This window comes from Somniosus microcephalus, chromosome 11 (assembly GCF_052327205.1).
Source record: "Somniosus microcephalus isolate GS21.2 chromosome 11, FLI_Smic_1.0, whole genome shotgun sequence".
Taxonomy (NCBI): Eukaryota; Metazoa; Chordata; class Chondrichthyes; order Squaliformes; family Somniosidae; genus Somniosus; species Somniosus microcephalus.
In genome coordinates this window covers 95,967,270-95,992,340 of record NC_140997.1, presented here as the reverse complement: position 1 = coordinate 95,992,340, position 25,071 = coordinate 95,967,270, and the positions used below count along the sequence as shown (strand labels likewise).

Sequence of the window (25,071 nt, the reverse complement as noted above, 5' to 3'; positions counted from 1 at the left end):
GAACAAGGGAAGAAAATAAAAACACAATGGGAGCTCTGGGCAGAGGACAGTTTGGAAGCAAAATCCAGCGCTGGAATATTGTAGATAGCTTCGAGGATGCAGTTTGTAAAGTGATTCTTTGTTGTCAGTAATTCAGTGAGAGCAGTATAGTATCCGAGGTACCAGCACCCTCCACTAACTCGTGACCATCAGCAAATAACCTGTGTTAGAAAAACTATCTCCATCTTGGCTGTTGTTGTTCCTAGTTAATGATGTGTGCATAAGGCAGCCCAAAAGAGCCTTTGATTCGTGCTGCGCTGTAAATAACATTTCAGCAGATCCGCTTTGATACTTATGTTTTATAAGGTGTTTCTATCTTGAAGGACTCATGTGTTTTTGGTAATCTGATCCTACCGTCAAATGACATGAAAAACCTTAAAACTAGAATTAGGCCATTCAGGGGTGATGTCAGAAAGTACTTATTCACATTACGAGTAGTGGAAATCTGGAACTCTCGTCCCCCAAAAAGCTGTTGAGGTAAGGGTATTAAGGGTTACCATAGACACATAGAAGATAGGAGCAGGAGTAGGCCATTCGGCCCCTCGAGCCTGCTCCGCCATTCAATGAGATCATGGCTGATCATCCAAATTCAGTATCCTGTTCCTGCCTTCTCTCCATATCCCTTGATCCCTTTAGCCTGAAGAAATATATCTAACTCCTTCTTGAATATATTTAATGAATTGGCCTCCACTGCCTTCTGTGGTAGAGAATTCCACAGGTTCACCATTCTCTGGGTGAAGAAATTCCTCCTCATCTCTGTCCTAAATGGCTTACCCTTTATCCTTAGACTGTGACCCCTGGTTCTGGACTCCCCGACCATCGGGAACATCCTTCCAGCATCTAGTCTGTCTAGTCCTGTTAGAATTTTATACGTTTCGATGAGATCCCCTCTCATTCTTCTAAACTCCAGCGAGTACAAGCCCAATCGACCCAATCTTTCCTCATACGTCATTCCTGCCATCCCAGGTATCAGCCTTGTGAATCTTCGCTGCACTCCTTCCATGGCAAGAACATCCTTCCTCAGATAAGGCGACCAAAACTGCACACAATACTCAAGGTGTGGTCTCACCAAGGCCCTGTACAACTGCAGCAAGACATCCTTGTTCCTGTACCAAACCAAGGTGGGTAGATGGAGTTGAGATGCAGATCAGCCATGACCTAATTGAATGGTGGATCAGGCTCGAGGGGCTGAATGGCCTCCTCCTGTTCCTATGTTCAAGAAAGTGGCAAGTAAAAGTACATAATGGAAGGGGAGTGCAGGTATGATTTCTTGCCCCCCGTCCCGCACAAGACATAGCGTTATTAGTCTCCGCCATCCCACTGTTAGAAATGGACACCAGTTGTCTGGTCAAACCACACTTGCATATCTCGCATCACCTGACTCGGCACAGCATGGATAGGAGAGCTTGTCCTCGGGTGGCCTGGGAGACTGTGAGCAAAGAAGAATTTGTCTTAGCCTTCAAAAAAAAAAGTAACAAAAACAATTTAAAAGGGCCCTCTTGCTATCCTGTGAGTGGATAGGCTGGGCAGCCTGCTCCACCAGTTCTCCCAGCAGTGATGCACAGTGATGAAGACACGAATAGCTAGCTCATTATTTGTTGCACCAACCTAACCCAGGTATAGGCTGGTGAGAGAATGACTCAACTGCATTATGAGGATATTGAGCCCTAAATTATTTAACAAACAGTTGTTCATAAGGAAGGAGAGAACATTAAATTTAGATATAAATATAAAAGATGCATCTCCTTTTATGCACACTGCTGTTTTTCTGCAGTAATCACTGTTTGAGTTATCTTTAATGCAGATATATTTACTAACCTTTTAATAATAAATCCTTTAAGTTGGCTGACTTTTTTCCTTTTAAATGTTACAGTACCTTCACGTGTTTTTAAATGAAGTTACAATTTTGGTTCCGATTGCTAATGAATCGAAACACACGTTTGCTATTTACACTCCCGAGAGGACGAAACAGAGATGGCCAATCAGGTTGGCAACGGCTACCGAGCAAGAAATGTATGACTGGGTAAGTGACCGAATGAGGGATGATCCAGCCTGCTAACCGTTTCCTGCAGCTCAATGGGTTATATACCATGTAGTCACAGCCTGTACTAACATTCTTCATCCAGGTAGAATCCCGTCTCGCTAGGCTCCTGCTGTCTGAATCTAGCAGCTGGAGAATAAATTGTTTTTAAAAATGTGAAATATGAAAGACATCCTACAAGTGTGAGAATGTAGGGAATTTAGAAGAAACTGCTTCATCCAGAGAGTGGTTACAATGTAGAACTCGCTACCACAGGGAGTGGTTGAGGTGAATAGTATAGATGCATTTAAGGGGAAGCTGGATAAGTACATGAGGGAGAAAGGAATAGAAGGATATGTTGATAGGGTGAGATGAAGAGGGGTGGGAGGAGGCTCGAGTAGAGCATAAACACCGGTACAGACCAGTTGGGTCGAATGGCCTGTTTCTGTGCTATAAATACTTCGTAATACTCCGAGTTGCCTGTCACTACCAGTGTGGCTCAAATCAGCCAGCTTTGTACCTTATGATGCTTTGACTTCAGGGACATGGAGTCCAACAAGTCCTCAAAGCTAATTTCCATGACTGGAAATGTTAAATGTTTCTAAATTCTAATTCTGGTGGTTTACGTGCTAATTCTTGGGGTATTGTGTAAATGGAATTGGAGCAATGCAGAATTAAGGCAAGAATTTACCAGACTCTGTGCCAGTTGTAAAGAAAGCAAGAAGTTGCATTTATATAGCGCCTTTCACAACCTCAGGACGTTCCAAAGCCCTTCACAGCCAATTAAGTACTTTTGAAGTGTAGTCACTGTTATAATGAAGGGAAACACAGCAGCCAATTTGCGCAAAGCAAGGTCCCACAAACAACAATGAGATAAAAGACCATTTAATCTGTTTTAGTGATGTAACTTGAGGTATAAATGTTGGAAAGGACACCGGGGAGAACTCCCCTGCTCTTCTTCAAAATAGTGCCATGGGATCTTTTACGTCCACCTGAGAGGACAGACGGGGCTTCGGTTTAACGTCTCATCCAAAAGACGGCACCTCCAACAGTGCAGCACTCCCTCAGTACTGCACTGGGAGTGTCAGCCTAGATTTTGTGTATCTCCATACTGCCTGATCCTGCCCACGTATGTGCACATCCCAGCAGTGGGTCACCAAATTAGGAACAAAAACACTGGTTAATTTTCTTCTCCTTGGCCTGGGGATGTTGAATTGTAGCATCCCCATTGCCCGATGAAGGAGAAGTGCAGCCAACTCAACATGAATCAGGGATTGAAGCTGGGTAATTCCTGCTCAGCATTTCCCACACATCTCCTGAGCTACTGTGGGAGCCTGTTGTAACGTCCGTGTGTAATTGAGACACGGACTGCAGGAGTTGGTTGTAACAGGTGTTTACTGAACGGAGACAAAACTGGAACTACTATGCAAGGTTACTACACAGGCTTATATACAGGGGTGGTCACTACTGGTACTGCAGTATACAGGGGCTGCAGAATATAGTTCCTTCTTCAGGTTACATACACTACAATTCCTCCCCTTTTAGCTAAACAGTACATAACATTCGATTAATAATTAAATAACATATTTACAATTACAGTTGCTATATACATTAGCTGAAGTTAATCAATTATAAATTCAGTCTTTGAGGAGGCTTCCTGATTCTGTCCGGATAACGCCTCTTTGGGGTATCAGGTTCTTCTGGCAAAGTTGATTCGGGATCAACGTCGTTGTTTGATTCGTCTGCTTCCAATATCACCGATTCTGAGGTAGATGCAATTGGTACTTCGGTTTCATCACCAGGTGTATAGGATCGCGGTGTAGACTTGACGTTTTCCAGTGACTCTAGAATCTGGTCAGCATGGCGTCTTACAATGCTCTCTCCAACGTCCACGGTATACATTAGAGGTCCTTGCCGTGTGCAGATCGTTCCTGGCTGCCATTTCTCTGTGCGGTAGTCCCGGGCCAAAACTGGTTGACCTATCTTGAAACTCCTGGTTGGCCTTTCATTCATATTCTGAAACTGCCTGTTCTCCACATCTCTTCTGATGTTTGGCTTAACCAAACCCAAGCGGCATCTTAGTCTTCGATTGAAGAACATCATGGCTGGAGTTTGGTTGGTAACCGCATGTGTCGCATTCCGGTAGGCAAACAAGAAGTTATCCACCTTGTGTTGTAGGGGTATGTCTTCATTACACATTGCCTTGATAGCCTTCTTGAATGTTTGAACGAACCTCTCAGCCAATCCATTGGTGGCTGGATGATATGGGGCGGATGTGTAATGCTTAACACCATTGTTCTTTAAGAACCTCCGGAACTCTTCAGACACAAACTGTGGCCCATTGTCGGAGCAAATCTGTTCAGGCAGCCCATTTCTGGCGAATATGGTTCGTAAGACTGTGATAGTTTTTTCTGTGGTGGTTGAGGACATTTTTATTACCTCTGGTCACTTTGAATGTGCATCCACCGCAATTAAAAACATCGAGTCCATGAAGGGACCAGCAAAATCAATGTGCACCCTTTGCCATGGAGATGAGGGCCACTCCCATGGATGTAGAGGGGCTTGTGGTGGGGCGTTTTGGACCTTCTGGCATCCTGTACAGCTCTTGGTCATCTCTTCGATTTCTCTATCGATTCCCGGCCACCACACAAACGCTCTGGCTAAGTTCTTCATTTTTACCCCTCCCAGATGACCCTCATGAAGCTCATTGAGCACTCTATCCTTCAATTTGGGTGGAATTACTACTCTGGATCCACACATCAAGGTTCCTCGGCACACTGACAGCTGTTCTCTTCTCGCCGAGAATGCTGGCAACAGTGGTTCGCCATGTGCTGGCCATCCCATCACCGTTAAATCATAGACCCTGGAGAGTGTCGGGTCATTTCGTGTTTCCTTTTCTATGTTTGCATTCGTCACAGGTAGACATTCGACTATGGTCGAGTGGAATATCTCCACAGGATCCACTGCAGGTGCTTCTTCCACCATCGGCAACGGTGGGCGCGACAATCCATCAGCATTCCCATGCTGTTTAGTTCCTTTGTACTCGATGTCATATTGGTGTGCCCCTAGGAAAAGGGACCACCTCTGTAGCCGTTGTGCTGTCATTATCGGGACGCCCTTCTGAGGGTTGAAAATGGAGACAAGAGGTTGATGATCAGTTAGTAGAGTAAATTTCTGTCCATGCAGGTAGTGATTGAACTTCTTCACCCCCCACACCAGGCTGAGGGCCTCTCTGTCAATCTGGGCGTAGTTACGCTTGGCTGAAGTTAACGAGCGTGACGCAAAAGCTATCGACCTCTCTGAACCATCAAGGAATTTATGTAACAGTACCGCTCCAATGCCGTAGGGAGACGCATCACACGCCAGTCTTATCGGTAGTGATGGGTTGTAGTGAGCCAATACTTCTCTTGAAGTGATTAGGTCTTTACACTTCTGAAAGGCCCGCTTACATTCATCGCTCCATTTCCATGCTACCCCAGTTTGTAGTAGGGCGTTCAGTGGGTGCAGAATTGTGGACAAATTCGGCAAAAACTTATGGTAGTAATTCACCAATCCGAGGAATGACCTCAGTTGCGACACATTTTCAGGCGCTGGAGCCTTAACTACCGCTTCAATTTTGTCAGGGGACTTATGTAACCCCTCTTCATCAATCACGTGACCACAATACGATACCTGTTTCTTTAAAAAACTCGCACTTGGGGTGATTGGCTCGTAGCCCATGTTCTCTTAGTCTAGTGAGCACCTGCTCTAGGTTGGCAAGGTGTTCACTGTCATTTTCACCTGTCACTAGGATGTCGTCTAAGTAACACTGAGTCCCCGGAATCCCTTGCAGGACTTGTTCCATCGCTCTTTGCCATATCGCCGGAGCTGATGCTACTCCGAATACCAGTCGATTATACTGGTAAAGACCTTTGTGAGTGTTTATCGTGAGATATTTCCTGGAGGATTCTTCAACCTCCATCTGCAAATATGCTTGTGCTAGGTCAATTTTTGTAAAACGCTTCCCTCCAGATAGTGAGGCAAAAATATCTTCTATCCTCGGAAGAGGATACTGTACTGTGTGAAGGACTGGGTTCACAGTCACCTTGAAGTCCCCACAGATGCGAACCTTCCTTGGCTCCTCAGACTTATTTGTCGGGGGCTTGCCGCGCGTGCAAGCCCCCGATCTGCACTCACCCTGCGCGCTGACATCTGAAGCCCGGGCCTGCTTGCATTTCCTGTCACAGGCCCGGTTCAGATGTCAGTGCGCAGTGCTTACCTGATCCAGCGGCGTAGTTAGTGCGATGTGCCGGCTGGGATCAGGTGAGCACTGTACAACCAATCAGGGGAGGGGAAGGTTCATTCATGAGTTTGAGAGTAAGAACTGTCAAACTCATGAAAACTACGGGGGCCCAAAACACTATTTAAACTTTAAATAAAAATTTTAAAAACATCCCAATCATTAAATTAAGTATAAATAAGTTTAAAAAAAAATAATTTAAACAATAATTTTTTTTTTTTTTTTTAATTTTTTAATAAAAAGGGTCTAAAACTAAACTTACCTTATTGTAGATTCTTTAAAATAATAAACCTGTGGGAAAAAAAATTCTAAATTACACTAAAACACCACTTACCTGTAAAAATAAATACTTACGTGTGCTTTTTACAAGCGTAAAGACCGGAGGCCTTTAGACATGCGCAAATCCCCCAAAACAGAGGAAATCTAAGATGCACGCGCTGCCCCCTACAGCGCACGCGCTAGCCTCTTCAACTCTTGGGTTAGAGGAGAGGAAATGCTGGTTTTCAGCGCATGCGCTGTGCATGCTGAAAACCGGCATTTCCTCCGGCCAGACGCGTGAGTACCCCTTCCGTACTCACGCGTTTGGGGAGGAATTACTGCCCCATTGTTTAACGTTTTCTTCATGACAGGAACGATGGTTGTCGCCCACTCGCTCCAGTCTACCTTAGATAACACGCCTGCATTCTCCAGATTCTCCAGCTCTGCCTCGACGGCTGGGCGAATTGCATACAGTACCGATCTTGCTTTGAAAAACTTGGGAATTGCATTCTCTTCTATTTTTATCGAGGCGGTTACGCCTTTAAGAGTTCCCAGTCCTTGTTGAAATACCCCTTTAGCGTTAGCTAAGATTTTTGACAATCGTCCAGGTGTGACGTCATCATCCTTTTTACCAGCCACAGTCAGTGCCTGAATGGAGTGCCAGTCTAAACTTATCTTTCTGATCCATTCACGTCCCAATAACGGTGGTCCACCATCTTGCAGTATGTACAGATACAATTTCTGTATTTCCTTGCTGTTGTATTCGACAGGCACCCTTATTTTCCCTCTGGGGTATACTTTCTGCCCCGTATACGTCTTCAAGACAATGGATGTGTCTTTCAAGGGTATGTGTGAGAATAGCTGCTCGTAGTCTCGTCGATTCATGGCGGTTAGAGCTGATCCTGTGTCCAATTCCATTTTGACTTGGGACCCTGCTATCGTGAGGGTGACCCAAATGGTTCGGTGATCCTCTTTTGCGATTACGTTGTGCAGTTTGAGACAGCTTAGTCTCTTGTTCCCGGATTCACTATCGCTCTGGTCTTCGGAACTACTGTCCGTCATCTTTTGTACTTTCCTGTACTGTTCCTTAGTAGCCTTTTTGTTGTCATTAGTCTTCTTCCCGGACCTGCAAACTCGTGCAATGTGTCCCATCTTTCCGCATTGCCTGCATGTTTTGTCCTTGGACCAGCAGTCCTTCTGGTCATGGGTTGTTCTGCCGCAGCGATAACATTTTTCAAATCCCCGTGTCATTTCATGGGTGCCGTATTCCTGTGGCTTTTGCTGTATTTCCGCAGCTCCCCTTGCTGCTGCTTCGTACGATACTGCCACGCTGAAAGCCTTATCTAGCGCCAGCTCTTTCTCTGAGAGTAACCTCTTCTGGGTTCCTTCACTCAGGAGTCCACAGACAAATTTGTCCCGTAGGGTATCTGCCAGTCCTGCTCTGAACTGGCAGTACTTCGATAGCCCACGTAGTTCCGTAAGGTAATCAGCATTGCTCTCATCTTTATGCTGATTTCTCTTGTGGAATTTAAATCTTTCTGCTATCAGCAGCGGTGTAGGATTTAGGTGTTCCTGTAGGATATCAACAATTTCGTTAAAACTCTTTGCCATCGGTTTGACTGGAGTGATCAGGTTCCGCAATAGGCCGTACGTTTTTGCGCCCATTAAGTTTAGTAGTACCGATGCCTTTTTCTCATCGGCTACTTCATTTGCCTCGCAATATACTTCGACTCTTTCCACATACGTGGTCCAGTCTTCTATTGCATTATCGAAGGCAGTGATATTGCCAGTCTTCGGCATCTTGGAGATCTAAGATGGCGCCTCCCGCGCTTTGCCTTCTTCCCCGATTGAACAAAATGGCGCCTCCCGCGCTTTGCTTTCTTCCCCGCTGGATTAAGATGGCGCCTCCCGCGCTTTCTGCCTTCCCGCTGCTGCTAGCGCTGTTGCTGGCGTTTTTATGCCTTGATGGCGACGCCCTATGGTCTTCGCGCGCTTCCCCCCGCGCTGCTGCCAACGCCGCTCTCTGCGGTCCCCGTGGCAAACTGCAGCTCCTCACGGCTTTCTGCGCTTCTAATTTCTTTTATTTTAATTACTGTTCCCGTCGTCAGCGCAGACCCTATGGGACACTTCCCTCCCTCTTCTCGGGTCTGTACGCTGCCCGGCTTCGTAGCACCGGCCGCGCCCTGTGTGCTCCACCCTCTCCTCTTCCCGACAACGCTGCTGGGCCCCGTTGAAAAGCCACCCGATCGAGCTCTAGCCCGCCGCAGCCCAGGAAGGATCAGTGTACTACCTGCCACCAGCCCGATTAGCTGGAACACCATAGACTGGATAACCAAGCCCCGCTCTCGACAGCCTCTCCTGTAAATCTTCTAATTCGATGAATCAGAGGGCGGTTGCCCACGGTCGACGCCCGTTTCTGCTGTTTGTTTTTTTTTTCTTTTTGGATTTCTTCCTTCTGGCCTCGACCTCCAATAACTTCACTTCAGGGATGGATCCCCGTGAGGTGGTGCAGAACTGTAGGTAAGTTCGGATCTGTTCGTCGCCAGTGTAACCTCCGTGTGTAATTGAGACACGGACTGCAAGAGTTGGTTATAACAGGTGTTTACTGAACGGAGACAAAACTGGAACTACTATGCAAGGTTACTACACAGGCTTATATACAGGGGTGGTCACTACTAGTACTGCAGTATACAGGGGCTGCAGAATATAGTTCCTTCTTCAGGTTACATACACTACACCTGTGATGTGATATTTAGATGTGAGCCAAGGAACCTGTCTGTGGTACGACTTATTATTTGCTTTTACTTTTGCAAGACATCTGTGGAGCAGAACTGTGGTTATAAATAAATAGCAAGTCATTGTGCAATGGTCAGGTTCAATAAAGCTAGCAGACAAAGGCAGCTGTGTGGCTCACCACATAATTTGCTTTGCCGCAGACTTGTAGGGCATGAGGTTGCATCGCACACTGCATCACTCTTCTCACCTGGGCTGAGGGGCGTCTAGGAGCAGATGCTTCCCTATAGAGTGGGGCATGTTAACATAAGAAATAGGAGCAGAAGTAGGCCATATGGCCCCTTGAGCCTGCTCCGCCATTCAATAAGATCATGGCTGATCTTCGACCTCAACTCTACTTTCGCGCCCAATCCCCATATCCCTTGATTGCCTTAGTGCCCAAAATCTATCGATCTCAGCCTTGAATATACTCAATGACTTGAATACACCTACAGCCCTCTGGGGTAGTGAATTCCAAAGTTTCACAACCCTTTGAGTGAAGTAATTCCTCCTCATCTCTGTCCTAAATGGCCGACCCCTTAACCTGAGGCTATGCCCCCTAGATCTAGACTCTCCAGCCAGGGGAAACAACCTCTTGGCATCTACCCTGTCAATCCCCTTCAATATGTTTCAATGAGATCACCTCTCATTCTTCTAAACTCCAGAGTATAGGCCCAATCAACTTAATAAACCTTAGAGTCATAGGCCTAGAAATTCGGTGGGCTGCGCCACCAGTTAGCGCCTAAAGAGGGCACTCAGTGGCTTTAGCGCCACTGGCCACGCCTCCTGCGAAATTTAGCGGGGCGCTAATGGCGGCGTTAGCCTGTAGCGCTGCGCCGCCACCGATGACGTCATCGGTGTGCGCAGCGCCCCGCTACCGCCCCGAACGCGATATTGGGTCGCGCCCCCCCCTGTAGCGCCGGTCGCAAATCGCGACCGGTTCAGGGGGACTACCTGTGGCGGTAGTGGCGCAAATTAAAGGGGAGGTGCGGGCGGCCATTTTTTTCGGTGGCCGCCTGCCAGCACCTCCTCGCGCCGCCCTACCTGGCCTCCTGTTCCCCCCCTCCCCCCCCCGGGCAGTGCCGGCTGTGTCCATAGAGTTATACAGCACAGAAAGAGGCGCTTCGGCCCATCGTGTCTACGCCGGCCATCAAGCCCTATCTATTCTAATCCCATTTTCCAGCACTTGGTCCGTAGCCTTGTATGCTATGGCGTTTCAAGTGCTCATCTAAATGCTTGTTGAATGTTGTGAGGGTTCCTGCTTCTACCATCCTTTCAGGCTGTGAGTTCCAGATTCCAACTACCCTCTGGGTGAAAAAGTTTTTCCTCAAATCCCCTCTAACTCTCCTACCCCTTACCTTGAAACTATGCCCCCTGATTATTGACCCCTCTACTAAGGGGAAAAGTTCCTTTCTATCTACCCTATCTATGCCCCTCATAATTTTGTACACCTCAATCGGGTCCCCCCTCAGCCTTCTCTGCTCTAAGGAAAACAACCCCAGCCTGTCCAGTCTCTCTTCATAGCTGAAACACTCCAGCCCAGGTAACATCCTGGTGAATCTCCTCTGCACCCTCTCCAATGCAATCACATCCTTCCTATAGTGTGGCGACCAGAACTGCACACAGTATTCCAGCTGTGGCCTAACTAGCATTTTGTACAGCTCCATCATAACCTCCCTGCTCTTATACTCTATGCCTCGGCTAATGAAGGCAAGTATCCCATATGCCTTCTTAACCACCTTATATACCTGTCCTGCTGCCTTCAGGGATCTATGTACATGCACATCAAGGTCCCGCTGATCCTCTGTCCTTCCTAGGGTCCTACCATTTATTGTGTATTCCCTTGCCTTGTTAGTCCTCCCAGAATGCATCACCTCACACTTTTCAGGGTTAAATTCCATTTGCCACTGTTCTGCCCATCTGATCAACCCGTCTATATCATCCTGTAGCCTGAGACTTCTCTCCTCGCTATTTACCATTCCACCAATTTTCATGTCATCTGCAAACTTACTGATCATACCTCCTACATTCATATCTAAATGATTAATGTACACTACAAACAGCTAGGGACCCAGCACCAATCCCTGCGGTACACCATTGGACACAGGCTTCCAGTCACAAAATAAACCTTCGACCATCACCCTCTGCTTCCTGCCACTAAGCCAATTTTAGATCCAATGTGCCAAATTGCCCTGGATCCCATGGGCTCTTACCTTCTTGACCAGTCTCCCATGCGGGACTTTCTCAAAAGCCTTACTGAAGTCCATGTAGACTACATCAACTACACTACCCTCATCCACACACCTAGTCACCCCCTCGAAAAATTCAATCAAATTGGTTAGACATGATCTCCCCTTGACAAAGCCATGCTGACTATCCTTGATTAATCCTTCCCTCTACAAGTGGAGACTAATTCTGTCCCTCAGAATTTTTTCCAATAATTTCCCTACCACTGATGTTAGGCTCACTGGCCTGTAATTCCCTGGTTTATCCCTACTACCCTTCTTGAATAATGGTACTATGTTAGCTGTCCTCCAGTCCTCTGGCACCTCCCCTGTGGCCAGAGAGGTTCTGAAAATTTGTGTCAGAGTCCCTGCAATCTCCTCCCTTGCCTCACACAGCAGCCTGGGATACATCTCGTCTGGGCCTGTGGATTTATCCACTTTTAAGCCCGCTAAAACCGCTAGTACCTCCTCCCTCTCAGTGCTAATTTGTTCAAATATATCACAATCTCCCTGCCTGATTTCTATGCCTACATCGTCCTTCTCCATAGTGAACACAGATGCAAAATACTCATTTAAAACCTCACCTACATCTTCCGGCTCGACACACATTGCCACTTTCGTCCCTAATGGGCCCTACTCTTTCCCTGGTTATCCTCTTGCCCTTAATATACTTATAGAACACCTTGGGATTTTCCTTTATTTTGCCCGCCAGTGTTTTTTATGCCCCCTCTTCGCTCTCCTAATTTCTTTAAGTACCCCCCTGCACTTTCTATACTCCTCTAGGGCTTCCACTGTTTTTAGTCCTTTGTATCTGCCAAAAGCCTACCTTTTTTTCCTAATCCATTCTTGTATATCCCTTGACATCCAGGGTTCCCTGGACTTGTTGGTCCCACACTTGACCTTTACGGGAACATGTTGGCGCTGTACTCTCTCTATTTCCTTTCTGAATGACTCCCACTGCTCTGATGTGGATTTTCCAACAAGTAGCTGATCCCAGTCCACTTTGGCCAGATCCTGCCTTATCATATTAAAATCGGCCTTCCCCCAATTTAGAGCCTTTATTTCCGGTCCATCTTTGTCCTTTTCCATGACTACCTTAAATCTCACCGAATTATTGTTACTGTCACCAAAATGCTCTCCTACTGACACTTCCACCACTTGCCCGGCTACATTCTCTAGAATTAGGTCCAGCACTGCCCCCTCTCTTGTAGGACTTTCTGCATGCGGCTCAAAAAGCTCTCCTGGATGCACTTTAATTATTCTGCACCCTCTAAGCCTTTCACACTCTTAACTATCCCAGTTAATATTGGGGAAGTTGAAATCCTCTACTGTTATTACCCTATTATTTCTACACTTCTCTGAGATTTGGCTGCATATCTGTTCCTCTATCTCCCCCTGACTCTCTGGGGGCCTATAGTACACTCCCAGAAAAGTGCTTGCCCCCTTTTTGTTTTTAAGTTCTACCCATATGGCCTCATTAGAGGAACCTGCTAAGATATCATCCCTCCTTACAACAGTAATTGACTCCTTGATTAATATTGCGACACTCCCTCCTCTTTTACACCCTCCTCTGTCTCGCCTGAAGATTCTATACCCCGGAATATTGAGCTGCCAGTCCTGCCCCTCCCTCAACCATGTCTCTGTGATAGCAACAATATCATACTCCCATATGTTCATCAACATCCTCAATTCATCTGCCTTACTCGTAAGACTCCTTGCATTAAAATAAATGCCATCCAGCCTTGCCATACTCCCTTGTGCCGTTACATATTTGCTCTGCCTTCCAGACTGACTTGTTTTTTCCTCTATATTTGGCTGTGCATCACCCCCTACTATAGCTCCACTCCGTATCCCATCCCTTTGCCAAGTTGTTTAAACCCCCCCCCCCCCCCCCAACAGCACTAGCAAACCTCCCCGCAAGGATGTTGGTCCTATTCTGGTTCAGGTGCAACCCGTCCGACTTGTACAGGTCCCACCTTCCCCAGAAACAGACCCAGTGATCCAGGAAACTAAAGCCCTCCATCCTGCACCAACTCTTTAGCCACGCATTCATCTGCTCTATCCTCCTATCCCTATACTCACTAGCACGTGGCACCGGGAGTAATCCAGAGATTACAACCTTTGAGGTACTGCTTTTTAATCTGCTACCTAGCTCCCTAAATTCTTGTTGCAGGACCTTATCCCTCTTTCTACCCATGTCGTTGGTACCAATGTGAACCACGACCTCTGACTGTTCGTCCTCCCCCTTCAGAATGCCCTGCAGCCCTTGGAAGGAGTCATCGCACAGGAAAATCTAGAGTTAAAAGAAATGATTTGATTTGTTTCCCCCCCCCCCATTTTTTTGCCCATCTCCCCTGAAGACACTGACTTGTGCATGGTTTATGGCTCCATGGGCACTGGCTGACCTTTGACCCAAAGCACCATTCTGCACATGTGAGAATGACTGAGCTTGTTGGCATCCTATTCAACTAAGGGAAGGGGTGGACCAGAATCACAGCGAACCCCTTTTATCCATATATGTGCCACCCCCTTTCCAGAGGGGTTCCTAGGCTGATTTTTTTCTTCCTTCTCTCCCCTCTCCTCCAGCTCCAATGCATTTCAGTAGATTGTAATGGTGTGTTGCTAGCCCTCTTGAGATCAGCCAATGCAAGGCAGACAAGAGTTCAACCCTGGGATGTTCCTGCACCTCACCACATCCTTTAAGATGCTCCTTAAAACCTACCTCTTTGACCAAGCTTTTGGTCACCTGTCCTAATAACTCCTTATGTGCTCAGTGTCAATTTTTGTCTGATAACACTCCTGTGAAGCGCCTTGGGACATTTTTACGACATTAAAGGCGCTATATTTGGTCTCCTTACCTAAGGAAGGATATACTAGCCTTAGGGGGAGTGCATCGTAGGTTTACTAGACTGATTCCTGGGATATGGGGATTGTCCTGTGAGGAGAGATTGAGTAGACTAGGCCTATATTCTCTAGAGTTTAAAAGAATGAGAGGTGATCTCATTGAAACATATAAAATTCTTAGAGGGCTTGGCAGGATAGATACTGGGAGGATGTTTCCCATGGCTGGAGAGTCTAGAACTAGGGGGCTCAGTAAGGATAAGGGGTTGGCCATTTAGGACTCAGATGAGGAGAAATTTCTTCACTCAGAGGGTTGTGAATCTTTGGAATTCTCTACCCCAGAGAGCTGTGGATGCTCAGTCGTTGAGTATATTCAAGGCAGAGATTGATAGATTTTTGCATACTAAGGGAATCGAGGGATATGGGGATAGTGTAGGAAGGTTGAGTTGAGGTAGAAGATCATCCAAGATCTTATTGAATGGTGGAGCAGACTCAAAGGGTCGAATCGCCTACTCCTGCTTCTATTTGTTGTGTTCTTATATAAATGAAAGTTATTGCTTTTGTTGTTGTTGATGGTCAGTTACATAGAATTTACAGCACAGAAACAGGCCATTCGACCCAACTGGTCTGTGCTGGTGTTTATGCTCCACATGAGCCTTCTACCACTCTACTTCATTAACCCTATTAGCATATCCTTTGATTTGTTTCTCACTTATGTACTTAACTAGCTTCCCCTTAAATGCAACTATGCTATATCTGCCTCATCTACTCCATGTGTTAGCAAGTTCCACATTCTAACCAGTCTGTGGGTAAAGAAGTTTCTTCTGAATTCTTTATTGGATTTACTGGTCACCTAGTTCTGGTCTCCCCCCACAAGTGGAAACATCTTCTCTACATTTACCCGCTCAAACCCTTTCAGAATTTTACAAACCTTTATTCGGCACCCGTCAGTCTTCTCTTTTCTAGAGAAAGAGCCCCAGCCTGTTCAGTCTTTCCTGGCAGTTATTATGGGCCGGAATTTGCGGTGGTAATAACGGCGAATGACTAGCATTTGCCATTACTATCCCTTTGAAATTGACCGCAACTTTAGGATGTAGCGCATGTGCATCTAAACATGGAAATCCTGAAGTTACGGTCAGTCATTCACTACTCCGACACTGGCTGCACTGTGCCCCCGCCCCCTCTAAGCTGTCAATCAGTGAAATCAGTGAAACTGATGAAAACTTGGGCTTTTCCACGGTAATATCACTGTTAAATACCCCATTAAAAGTTAGACCTTGCTGGAACAGGTGTAACTGGAGTTTTAACAGCATATTGACTGTTAAACAAACATGGCCCTGAAAAACTCATTTAAATTTTGTGGAATGTCAAATTTCTATGATAAAAAAGTAACTTTTTAAAAAAATGTTTTTTAAGTTTGTTAATGATATTTCAGGCTCTACCTTATCCCTGTGTGAGAGCCCCAGTCTTTGTTTTGCTCTTTGTAACATTTTTAAAAAGTCCAGATAAAAGCAACTTCTCATTTCCTGGTTCCCTGTCAAATGGGCTGATGGAAAACAGAATGTTTTTAGCAGCCAGCTGCAGCAGGCAAAATTTGTATTATATTTACGTGTGTTATTATGTTTTGTAATGTGGTATTATGTGTTGTGCTGCAGCTTGCTGTCCTGATTTTAGCATGCTGTGACAGCAGGGAACTCCAAGGACCCCCGTCCCACCAGGCTCTTTGGTCGGTCACGTGTAAAGGAGATATCTTTGTCAGTGAGCCAACCCCAAGTCTGGAAGCAGCATCACATCCTACGCCAAGTGACCAATTGTAAGTCCATGCAACAGCTTGTCTTTTTCAGGATGCCCAGCAATCTGAACGGCAATACAGGGTCTGCGTGCTTCAGTAACGTGGTCAGTATAGCTTGCACTGAAATGCGAGGTGGAGAAAGGTGCCATGAAGCTTGTCAGATTGTAGTTTTTAAAAAAAAAAGCAACTGGTTCAACAATGACCTTCAGGGAAGGAAACCTGCCATCCTTACCCGGTCTGGGCCTGTATGTGACTCCAGTCCCACACCGAAGTGGTTCACTCTTCACTGTCCTCTGAAGTGGCCAGCAAGACACTCAATTGTATAAAACCACAAGCAGCAGTTCAAGAAGAAGGCCCACCACCACCACCTTCTCAGGGCAGCTAGGGACGGGCACTAAATGCCGGCCTTGCCAGCAACGCTCAAATCCCAAGAATCAATATTTTAAAAATTAGATTTCGTCAGGGCGCAATATGAGCATTAGCAGTTCAGTTGTTTATTATACGCTTGCCTAATTTCCTTTCCAAGGGGATAGATAGAGATAGGCATGTATGCGCAGTGCAGATATCTGCATTTTTTCCCTTTTAATTCCGAATGCTAGAGATTGAAATGTGAGAAACTATGCCATGAAATATTTGCAATTCACTATCTGCAAAATTTTTCAAAACTGCTACAAAAGTTTACAAACCAACAAACGTTACACAGTCATAAAAAACTGTACCCCTGTATATAAAGAGAACGCCTTTAGACCCTGGTAAAGCTGTCCAAGTGCATTTATGTGTAGTTTTGTACTAATGCACTGCCTGAAAGGGTGGTGGAAGCAGATTCAATAGTAACTTTCAAAAGGGAATTGTTTGAAAAGTAAACATTTGCAGGGCTATGGGGAAAGAGCAGGGGAGTGGGACTAATTGGAGAGCTCTTTCACAGAGCCGGCACAGGCACGATGGGCCGAATGGCCTCCTTCTGTGCTGTAAGATTTATGATTCTATAATTGTCTTCTGTAGGTATTGGCGTCAGATTGGAGGACATCTCCGTTTGGTTGAATGTAACAGCCAAGGAATCGTGTGGGGCATTGGATATGATCACACAGCCTGGGTTTACACTGGTGGATATGGAGGTGGTTTATTTCAAGGTAATTCTTTTTTAATTGCTTTCTTTTTATGTCATTTATTTCTTTTGTAAATGACTACCCCCCCCCCCCCAAACTTTAGCCCACCTGGACTCAGCAGCTCTATGTTGAGGTGGCCAGTCAATGTGCTCCCAGGCTGCCTGTGCTCCCAGTGTTTCTTGGTTGTCTGTCAAGAGGTGATAGCAACCACCATACATGAATCCCCTGTAGGCAGCCTCTGCTTCGCACCTCCCCATTTATCGCAGCTCGCGTCAGGAAACAAGCAGGATGGAAATTCACCTTTTGTACTGTGTGCTCTCCATTCTGTGTCACTGGTTTACTTGTGCCCTATCACAAAATCTCAGAATTTAACAACTGAAAGAGCTTAGGGCGTAGATGGCTGAAGGCACGGCCACCAATGGTTGGGAGAAGGAAGTGGGGAATGCACAAGAGAAAAGAGTTGGAGGAACGCAGAGTTCTCGGAGGGTTGCAGGGCTGGAACCTCTCCACCTCTAGTACGCTGCTTAAAACCTATCTCTTACCAAGCGTTTGGCCGGCTGTCCTAATGTGTCCTTCTTTGCTCAGTGTTAAATTTTGTTTGATAACGCTCCTGTGAAGTGCCTTGGGACGTTTTACTATGTTAAAGGCGCTATATAAATTCAAGTTGTTATTGAATGAAAATTCACTTACTGATGAAAAAGAAGAAAAGTTCTTGAATTTAACTAGCACTTTATCAATTGTGGAAACGTCTAAAGACACTTTACACCGTGTGGTGCTCTGTCTATTAGATAGACATTGCTGTCTTGTTTCTCCAGGGTTCACTTATGCCACATTTCTGTAAGTGTATGAATTATATACTTTAAGTGCTGATTTTTTTTTGCAAAAGCTGCTTTGCTTTATGACTTGTAATTTGCTTTTTCAGGACTGGCTAGCAGTACAGATAATATTTATACACAGTCAGATGTAATGTGTGTTTACATCTATGAAAACCAGCGTTGGAATCCTGTTACTGGATACAGTAGTAGGTATGGAACAAACTTAAAATGCATGAGCAGAAAACCTTTGTTCTGAATTCTTGATAGGATTTATTATTTATTATTACAAGAATTTATTCAGAAGCTCAAACTTTATTGTCCACACTTTGAAGGCGATTTCATGAATGAAAGAAAGAAAAGAAAGACTTGCATTTATATAGTGCCTTTTATGAACTCAGGATGTCCAATGAAGTACTTTTTGAAGTGTAGTCACTGTTATAATGTAGGAAACATGGCAGCCAATTTGTGCACAGCACGGTCCCACAAACAGCAATGTGATAATGACCAGATCATCTGTTTTTGTTATGTTGGTTGAGGGATCAATATTGGCCAGGACACCGGGGAGAACTCCCCTGCTCCTCTTCCAATAGTGCCATGGGATCTTCTACATCTGCCTGAGAGGGCAGATGGGGCCTTGGTTTAATGTCTCATCCGAAAGACGGCAGTGCAGCTCTCCCTCAGTACTGCACTGGGGTGCCAGCCTAGATCATGTGCTCGAGTCTCTGGAGTGGGACTTGAACCCACAACCTTCTGACTCAGAGGCAAGAATGCTACCCACTGAGCCAAGGCTGACACTGTGTATACCTGTATGCAAAAATATTTTGGTCATGCAACACATGTGCAATATGTAACTTAATTTTGTATGCTTAGAAAATTGCCCCATCTCCCTGGGTGGCCTAATGGATAAGGACACTGTCCTGTGTATAGCCATACAGCCCAGAAAGTTCCAGGTTTGATTCCTGGTCTCTCTGAAGCTAGCTATTGCCCTGGAATTTGAAGTTGAGTCCCAGAGCAGATTTTGCTATTTTCCAATGTGCTTGAATGACCTCTATTTGGGTGCTCAGCATTTCCTAGCTTTCTTATTATTATTCTAATTATCTGTCTATAATGTGTAGAAATGGTCAGAATCTTGTTACAATATATGTTTTTGAGTAATAAATTATTTGGACAACACCTAGTGATCAGAAAAGACTCAATAGGCTTTGACTCTTTTCTCTAGTAAAGAGAAGACTGAGGTGTGACCTAATGGAGGCTTTTAAAATGATGAAAGGGTTTGATAGGGTAGACGTAGAGAAGATGTCTCCACTTGTGGGGGAGACCAGAACTAGGAGCCATCAATGTAAGCATGTAACTTCTTAACAAAGCAGCCATGAGAAGCCTGCATGTGAATTAGGTGCTGTGACAGAAGGGCATCCTGTACTAGCAGCCGTGGTCATCCTACTCTTCTCTTACAGGGGGCTGCCGACCGACAGGTACATGTGGAGCGATGCATCAGGTCTGCAGGAATGTACAAAAGCACACACCAAACCTCCTTCGCAATGGGCGTGGGTATGTGGATCTCTCAGTATGCCTCAATAGCCTGTTAAAGTATAAACTGTTACTTTTACTGTAAATCCACTTTAGGAATCCACTAACGGTACAGCCTACTGAAGTCGTTGTCTGAGAACCTTGTAATAAAAAGAAAGACAGAAAGACACAAAAAAGTCTTGCATTTCTATAGCGCCTTTCAGCACCTCAGGACATCCCAAAGTGCTTTACAACTAATGAAGTACTTTTGAAGTGTGGTCACTGTTGTGATACAGGAAACACGGCAGCCAATTTGCACACAGCAAGCTCCCACAAACAGCAATGTGATAATGACCATGTAATCTGTTTTTAGTGATGTTGATTGAGGGATTAATATTGGCCAGGACACCGGGGAGAACTCCCCTGCTCGTCTTTGAAATAATGCCATGGGATCTTTTACATCCACCTGAGAGGTCCTCTTATTCTACACTTCCTACTCATTCTTTCCACACATTCAAACCACGTTTGTCAGACACAAGGTTGCACCTTTTAGGATCTGAACTAAGGCCCTTCATTTGCGATCTCCATAAGCACTTGGACATTATTTGTATTTATTTCCAGGATTGCGGGGTAACGCACGTGTCTTTTAATCTGCTGTAAGATTTTAAATCATTGTAAGTTTTTAAACAGTGATTAGAAGCTACAGGGATAACTGTATAATCTTTTGCGGCAGTTTTCCTTGCAAGCTCCCCGACCCTTCTGCACATAGTGACTCACGCTGGGGTATGGTCCCATAGGCTGATACAGGATTCCAGTACTATGCCTAACTGGCCAAACTTCATGTGTCAACCTGGAACTCTTTCAAAACCCCTCTACATTTTTCAACCGCTCTCCCCACCTTCAGTAAACCATTATTCCCATGGGATCTGTTGATACTGAGTGCTAAGAGTTTACCGTAACAGTAGGGAGAACACAGCCAAGTCCAAAAGAGGACATTTATGTTTTTGGGCATGTCACCCTTCATCAGAACTGAAGACTGAAAGATAAACAAGCATTTTCGTAAAACATGGAGAAAAGGGGGGGGGGGATGATGAAGGGGAAGAGAAGTAAGCACCATTCACAGAATGGGGGTAAATGGGCGGAATGACCTGCAAGTTCACACACTCTCAACAGAGTTTGCCAAGGAGAAAATCAGAAGCCTTGACTTTTTATTTGTCTTCCTTCACTTCCCCACCCCCTCCCCCGAGCTGAGGGGAATTGGAATTCCCCGACTGCTACCCCTCACTCACATCCACTGGGTCGGACATCTCATGCCCTTCAACCAATGGTGTAACTCAGTTTGTAGTGTCAGAGGGCAACAGTCGGCAGCCCTGTTCCCTTCTGCCTCAATTTACATAAAACATTTTGCAAGGTATATAAATAAAGCACAGGTTTTGAATCTTACTAATTGTGTATTACTGTAATAATTTACCCCATTTAATGTAAATAAAGTCCAGTAATGTGAAGCATTGGCCTTGCAAAAAGGACAGATTCTGTGCAGAATAATGGGACAGGATTTTAACTTGTACCTTGTCCATAATACAATGAAAGATGTTCTGTAAATATTTTGCCTGCAGTGGTCTCTCTACCTCTGTCAGCTCCTCCAGCCCTACAACCAATGTTCCTGTTTAGCTGTGCAGCCGCACAACCATCTGCAGGTCCCACGCAGCCATCTCCATGGCGTTCTAATGGCAGAAACCGCGCATGCATTCTCTACTGCCCACCCAAGTACCATAAAAATTTTATCACCAAGATATTTTCACTGCCTTCCTCCCTCAGCCTCTGCACTGTGACTTCTCATCCTCGGTGATTTCAACTTCCATCTCAATTCATCATGCTCTCTTTCCTCTGAGTTCACTAGCCTCCTATCCTCCCTTAATCTCTCCCTCCATGGGAACTCCCCAACCCATATTCACAGCCACCCCCTTGACCTTGCCATTTCTTGTAGCTTCATTACTCCCATCGTGTCAATCGTAGATAAAGCCATCTCTGACCACTTCCTTGTATTGCTCTCCACCCATATTCCCCTTCCCCACAAACTCTACTTTCTTCTGTGTCCGCCCCTGGAAAAAACTCTCCCCCACCTCTCTTACGAAATCCCAACTGTCCAGCCTTTGGCCCTCCATTCACCACGACACTTCTGCAGCTACCGATCTGCTTAACCACACCCTCACCACCACCTTTGATGCCCTAGTCCCTATTAAAACCATTACGCTCTCTCACCCTGGCCGTTCCCCCTGATTTGGCCCTCATTTTCGCTCCCTTAAGTTCAAGGGACGCAGACTTGAACGGATATGGTGGACAACTGGTTTAGCCATTCACCGCCAGATCTGCCTTGACCACATAAAGCATTATCATGTCTGCAAAAACTGCTCACTATTCCAGAATCATTCTGGAATGCAAAGATAAACCCCGGCTTCTATTCTCTACTGCTAACACTCTTCTTAAACCCCTCTTCCCTGTCTCCGCCACCCTCACCTCCAACAACAAGTGTGAGGAGCTCGTGGACTTCTTTGTCTCAAAGATTGAGACCATCTGATCAGCTGCCTCTGCCACTTCCCCCTCTTCCCCTAGCCCACCAGGCCAAACTTCCTTGAAGTTTCTCCCCTGCCCTAGCCCCGAACTCGCACCTTTCTCCAGTTTCTCTCCGATCTCCCCTCATGACCACTCCACGCTCATCTTGTCCATGAGACCCACTTCCTGCTCCCTCGACCCTATTCCCACCAAACTGCTGACCACCCAACTTCCTTTTCTGGTTCCCATGTTAGTTGACATTGTTAACAGTTCTCTCTCCTCAGGTACTGTTCCCTTGTCTCTCAAATCTGCCGTCATAATCCCACTCCTCAAAAAAAAACAACCCTTGACCCCTCCGTCCTTGCAAGCTACCGCCCCATCTCCAACCTCCCTTTCCTCTCCAAAGTCCTTGAACGTGTTGTCACCTCCCAAATCCGTGCCCATCTTTCCCGCAACTCCATGTTTGAATCCCTCCAATCTGGTTTCTGCCCCTGCCACAGTACCAAAACAGCTCTCATCAAAGTCACAAATGACATCCTTAGTGACTGTGACAAAGGTAAACTATCCCTCCTCGCCTTCTCGACCTGTCTGCAGCCTTTGACATGGTTGACTTCTCCATCCTCTTCCAAAGACTCTCCACCGTTGCCCAGCTGGGTGGGACTGCACTCGCCTGGTTCCATTCTTATCTATCTAATCGTAGCCAGAAAATCACCTGCAATGGCTTCTCTTCCCGCTCCCGCATCGTTACCTCTAGTGTCCCCCAAGGATCTATCCTTGGCCCCCTCCTTTTTCTCATCTACATGTTGCCCCTTGACGACATCATCCAAATACACAGCCTCAGTTTCCACATGTACGCTGATGACACCCAGCTCTACCTCATCACCACTTCTCTCGACCCCTCCATGGTCTCTAAATTGTCAGACTGCTTGTCTGACATCCAGTACTGGATGAGCAGAAATTTTCTCCAATTAAATATTGGGAAGACTGAAACCATTGTCTTCGGTCCCCGTCACAAACTCCGTTCTCTAGCCACTGACTCCATCCCTCTCCCTAACATCTGTCTGAGGCTGAATCACACTGTTCGCAACCTTGGTGTCATATTTGACCCTGAAATGAGCTTCTGACCACACATCCGCAGCATAACTAAGACCGTCTATTTCTGTAGTGTGTGTACCTTTAAGAGCCCCTGTGTACTGTAATACCGGTAGTGACCACTCGGGTATATAAGCCTGTATAGCGTCTTGTATCTTTTAGTTCACCTCCAGACTTTGTTCAGTAAACACCTGTTAAACCAACTCCTGCATTCCGTGTCTCCATTAACACACGGATACAACAGTGGCGACGAATTGGAAACGGACTTACCTACAATTCGGCAGCACCTCAAGGAGATCGATTCCTGAGACGAAGGTCAAAGAAGAAAAAAAAAAAAACTGTGATTTCACCAGCTAGCCGGGCTGGTGGCAGGTACTGCACTAATCCTTCCTGGGCGGCGGGCTGGGGCTTGATCGGGTGGCTCTGCAGCGGGGCTGAGCAGCGAGTCGGAAGGCAGAGGCAAACAGAGACGGAGGGTGGAGCACTCGGGAGACGGCCGGCGCTGCAAAGCAGGTCGGCATTCGGACCAAGCAGAGGGAGGGAAAAGTTCCAGAGAGTCCGGCGGGAACGAGTCTCCAACTATTAAAAATATCTGTGCAAATAAAAACCGCGGAGAACAGCATTGTCAGCAGCGGCGGGAAAGCGCGGGAGGCGCCATTTTTTCTCAGCAGGGAAGAAAGGAAAGCGCGGGAGGCATCATTTTTGATTTTCAGGATGCCTAAGACTGGCAATATTACTGCTTTCGATAGTGATATAGAGGATTGGACCACATATGTGGAAAGAGTGGAGGTATATTGCACAGCGAATGAAGTAGAGGATGATAAAAAGGCATCGGTACTTCTAAATCTGATGGGCGCAAGGACATACGGGCTGTTACGAAACTTAATCCAAACCGATGGACAAGAATTTTAAGGAGATTGTTGATACCCTACAGGAGCACTTAAACCCAACACCGCTGCTGATAGCGGAACGATTCAAATTCTTCAGGAGGAATCAGCACAAGAATGAAAGTAACGCTGATTACCTCACCGAATTAAGAAAGCTGTCAAAGCACTGCCAATTCGGGGCAGGACTGGCAGATTCTCTACGAGACAAATTCGTCTGCTGTCTCCTAAGTGAAGGGACACAGAAAAGGCTACTTTCTGAGAAAGATTTGACACTGGACAAGGCTTTCAGTGTGGCTGTATCATACGAAGCAGCAGCAAGAGCAGCTGCAGAGATACAGCAAAAGCCACAGGACTTCGGCACCCATGAAATGACACGGGGTTTCGAGAGATGTTATTGCTGCGGCAGATCCACCCATGACCAGAGGGACTGCTGGTTCAAGGACAAAGCATGCAGGCAATGCGGAAAGATGGGACACATTGCACGTGTATGCCGATCTGGAAACAAAAAATCCACTGACAGAAAAAAAATCAATAAGGAAAAGTACAGAAAGGTACAAATGATGACGGACAGTAGCTCCGAAGACCAGAAGAGCGATAGCGACTCCGGAAACAAGAGACTAAGCTGTCTCAAATTACATAATGTAATTGCCAAAGAAGATTACCAGACCATTTGGGTTACCCTCACGATAGCGGGGTCCCCAGTTAAAATGGAGCTAGATACAGGATCAGCTCTGACCGTCATAAGTCGACGGGATTACGAGCGGCTATTTCCGCATATACCTTTGAAAGACACATCCATTATCTTGAAGACATATATGGGGCAGAAAGTATACCCCAGAGGGAAAATAAAGGTGCCTGTTGTATACAACGGCAAGGAAATACAGAA

General features: G+C 45.9%; 1 protein-coding gene across 3 annotated transcripts in view; it reads left to right on the top strand.

The window, feature by feature from the left end:
• Positions 1 to 25,071, top strand: part of tecpr1a (tectonin beta-propeller repeat containing 1a) — a 94,592-nt gene that overhangs the window by 48,568 nt on the left and 20,953 nt on the right. For all 3 annotated transcript variants that reach the window (XM_086001128.1, XM_086001127.1, XM_086001129.1), the window contains exons 13-17: positions 1,913 to 2,062; positions 16,090 to 16,247; positions 17,229 to 17,356; positions 18,255 to 18,357; positions 19,602 to 19,695. In XM_086001128.1, coding sequence (XP_085857254.1) covers positions 1,913 to 2,062; positions 16,090 to 16,247; positions 17,229 to 17,356; positions 18,255 to 18,357; positions 19,602 to 19,695 — 633 coding nt within the window. The remainder of the gene's footprint in view (positions 1 to 1,912; positions 2,063 to 16,089; positions 16,248 to 17,228; positions 17,357 to 18,254; positions 18,358 to 19,601; positions 19,696 to 25,071) is intronic.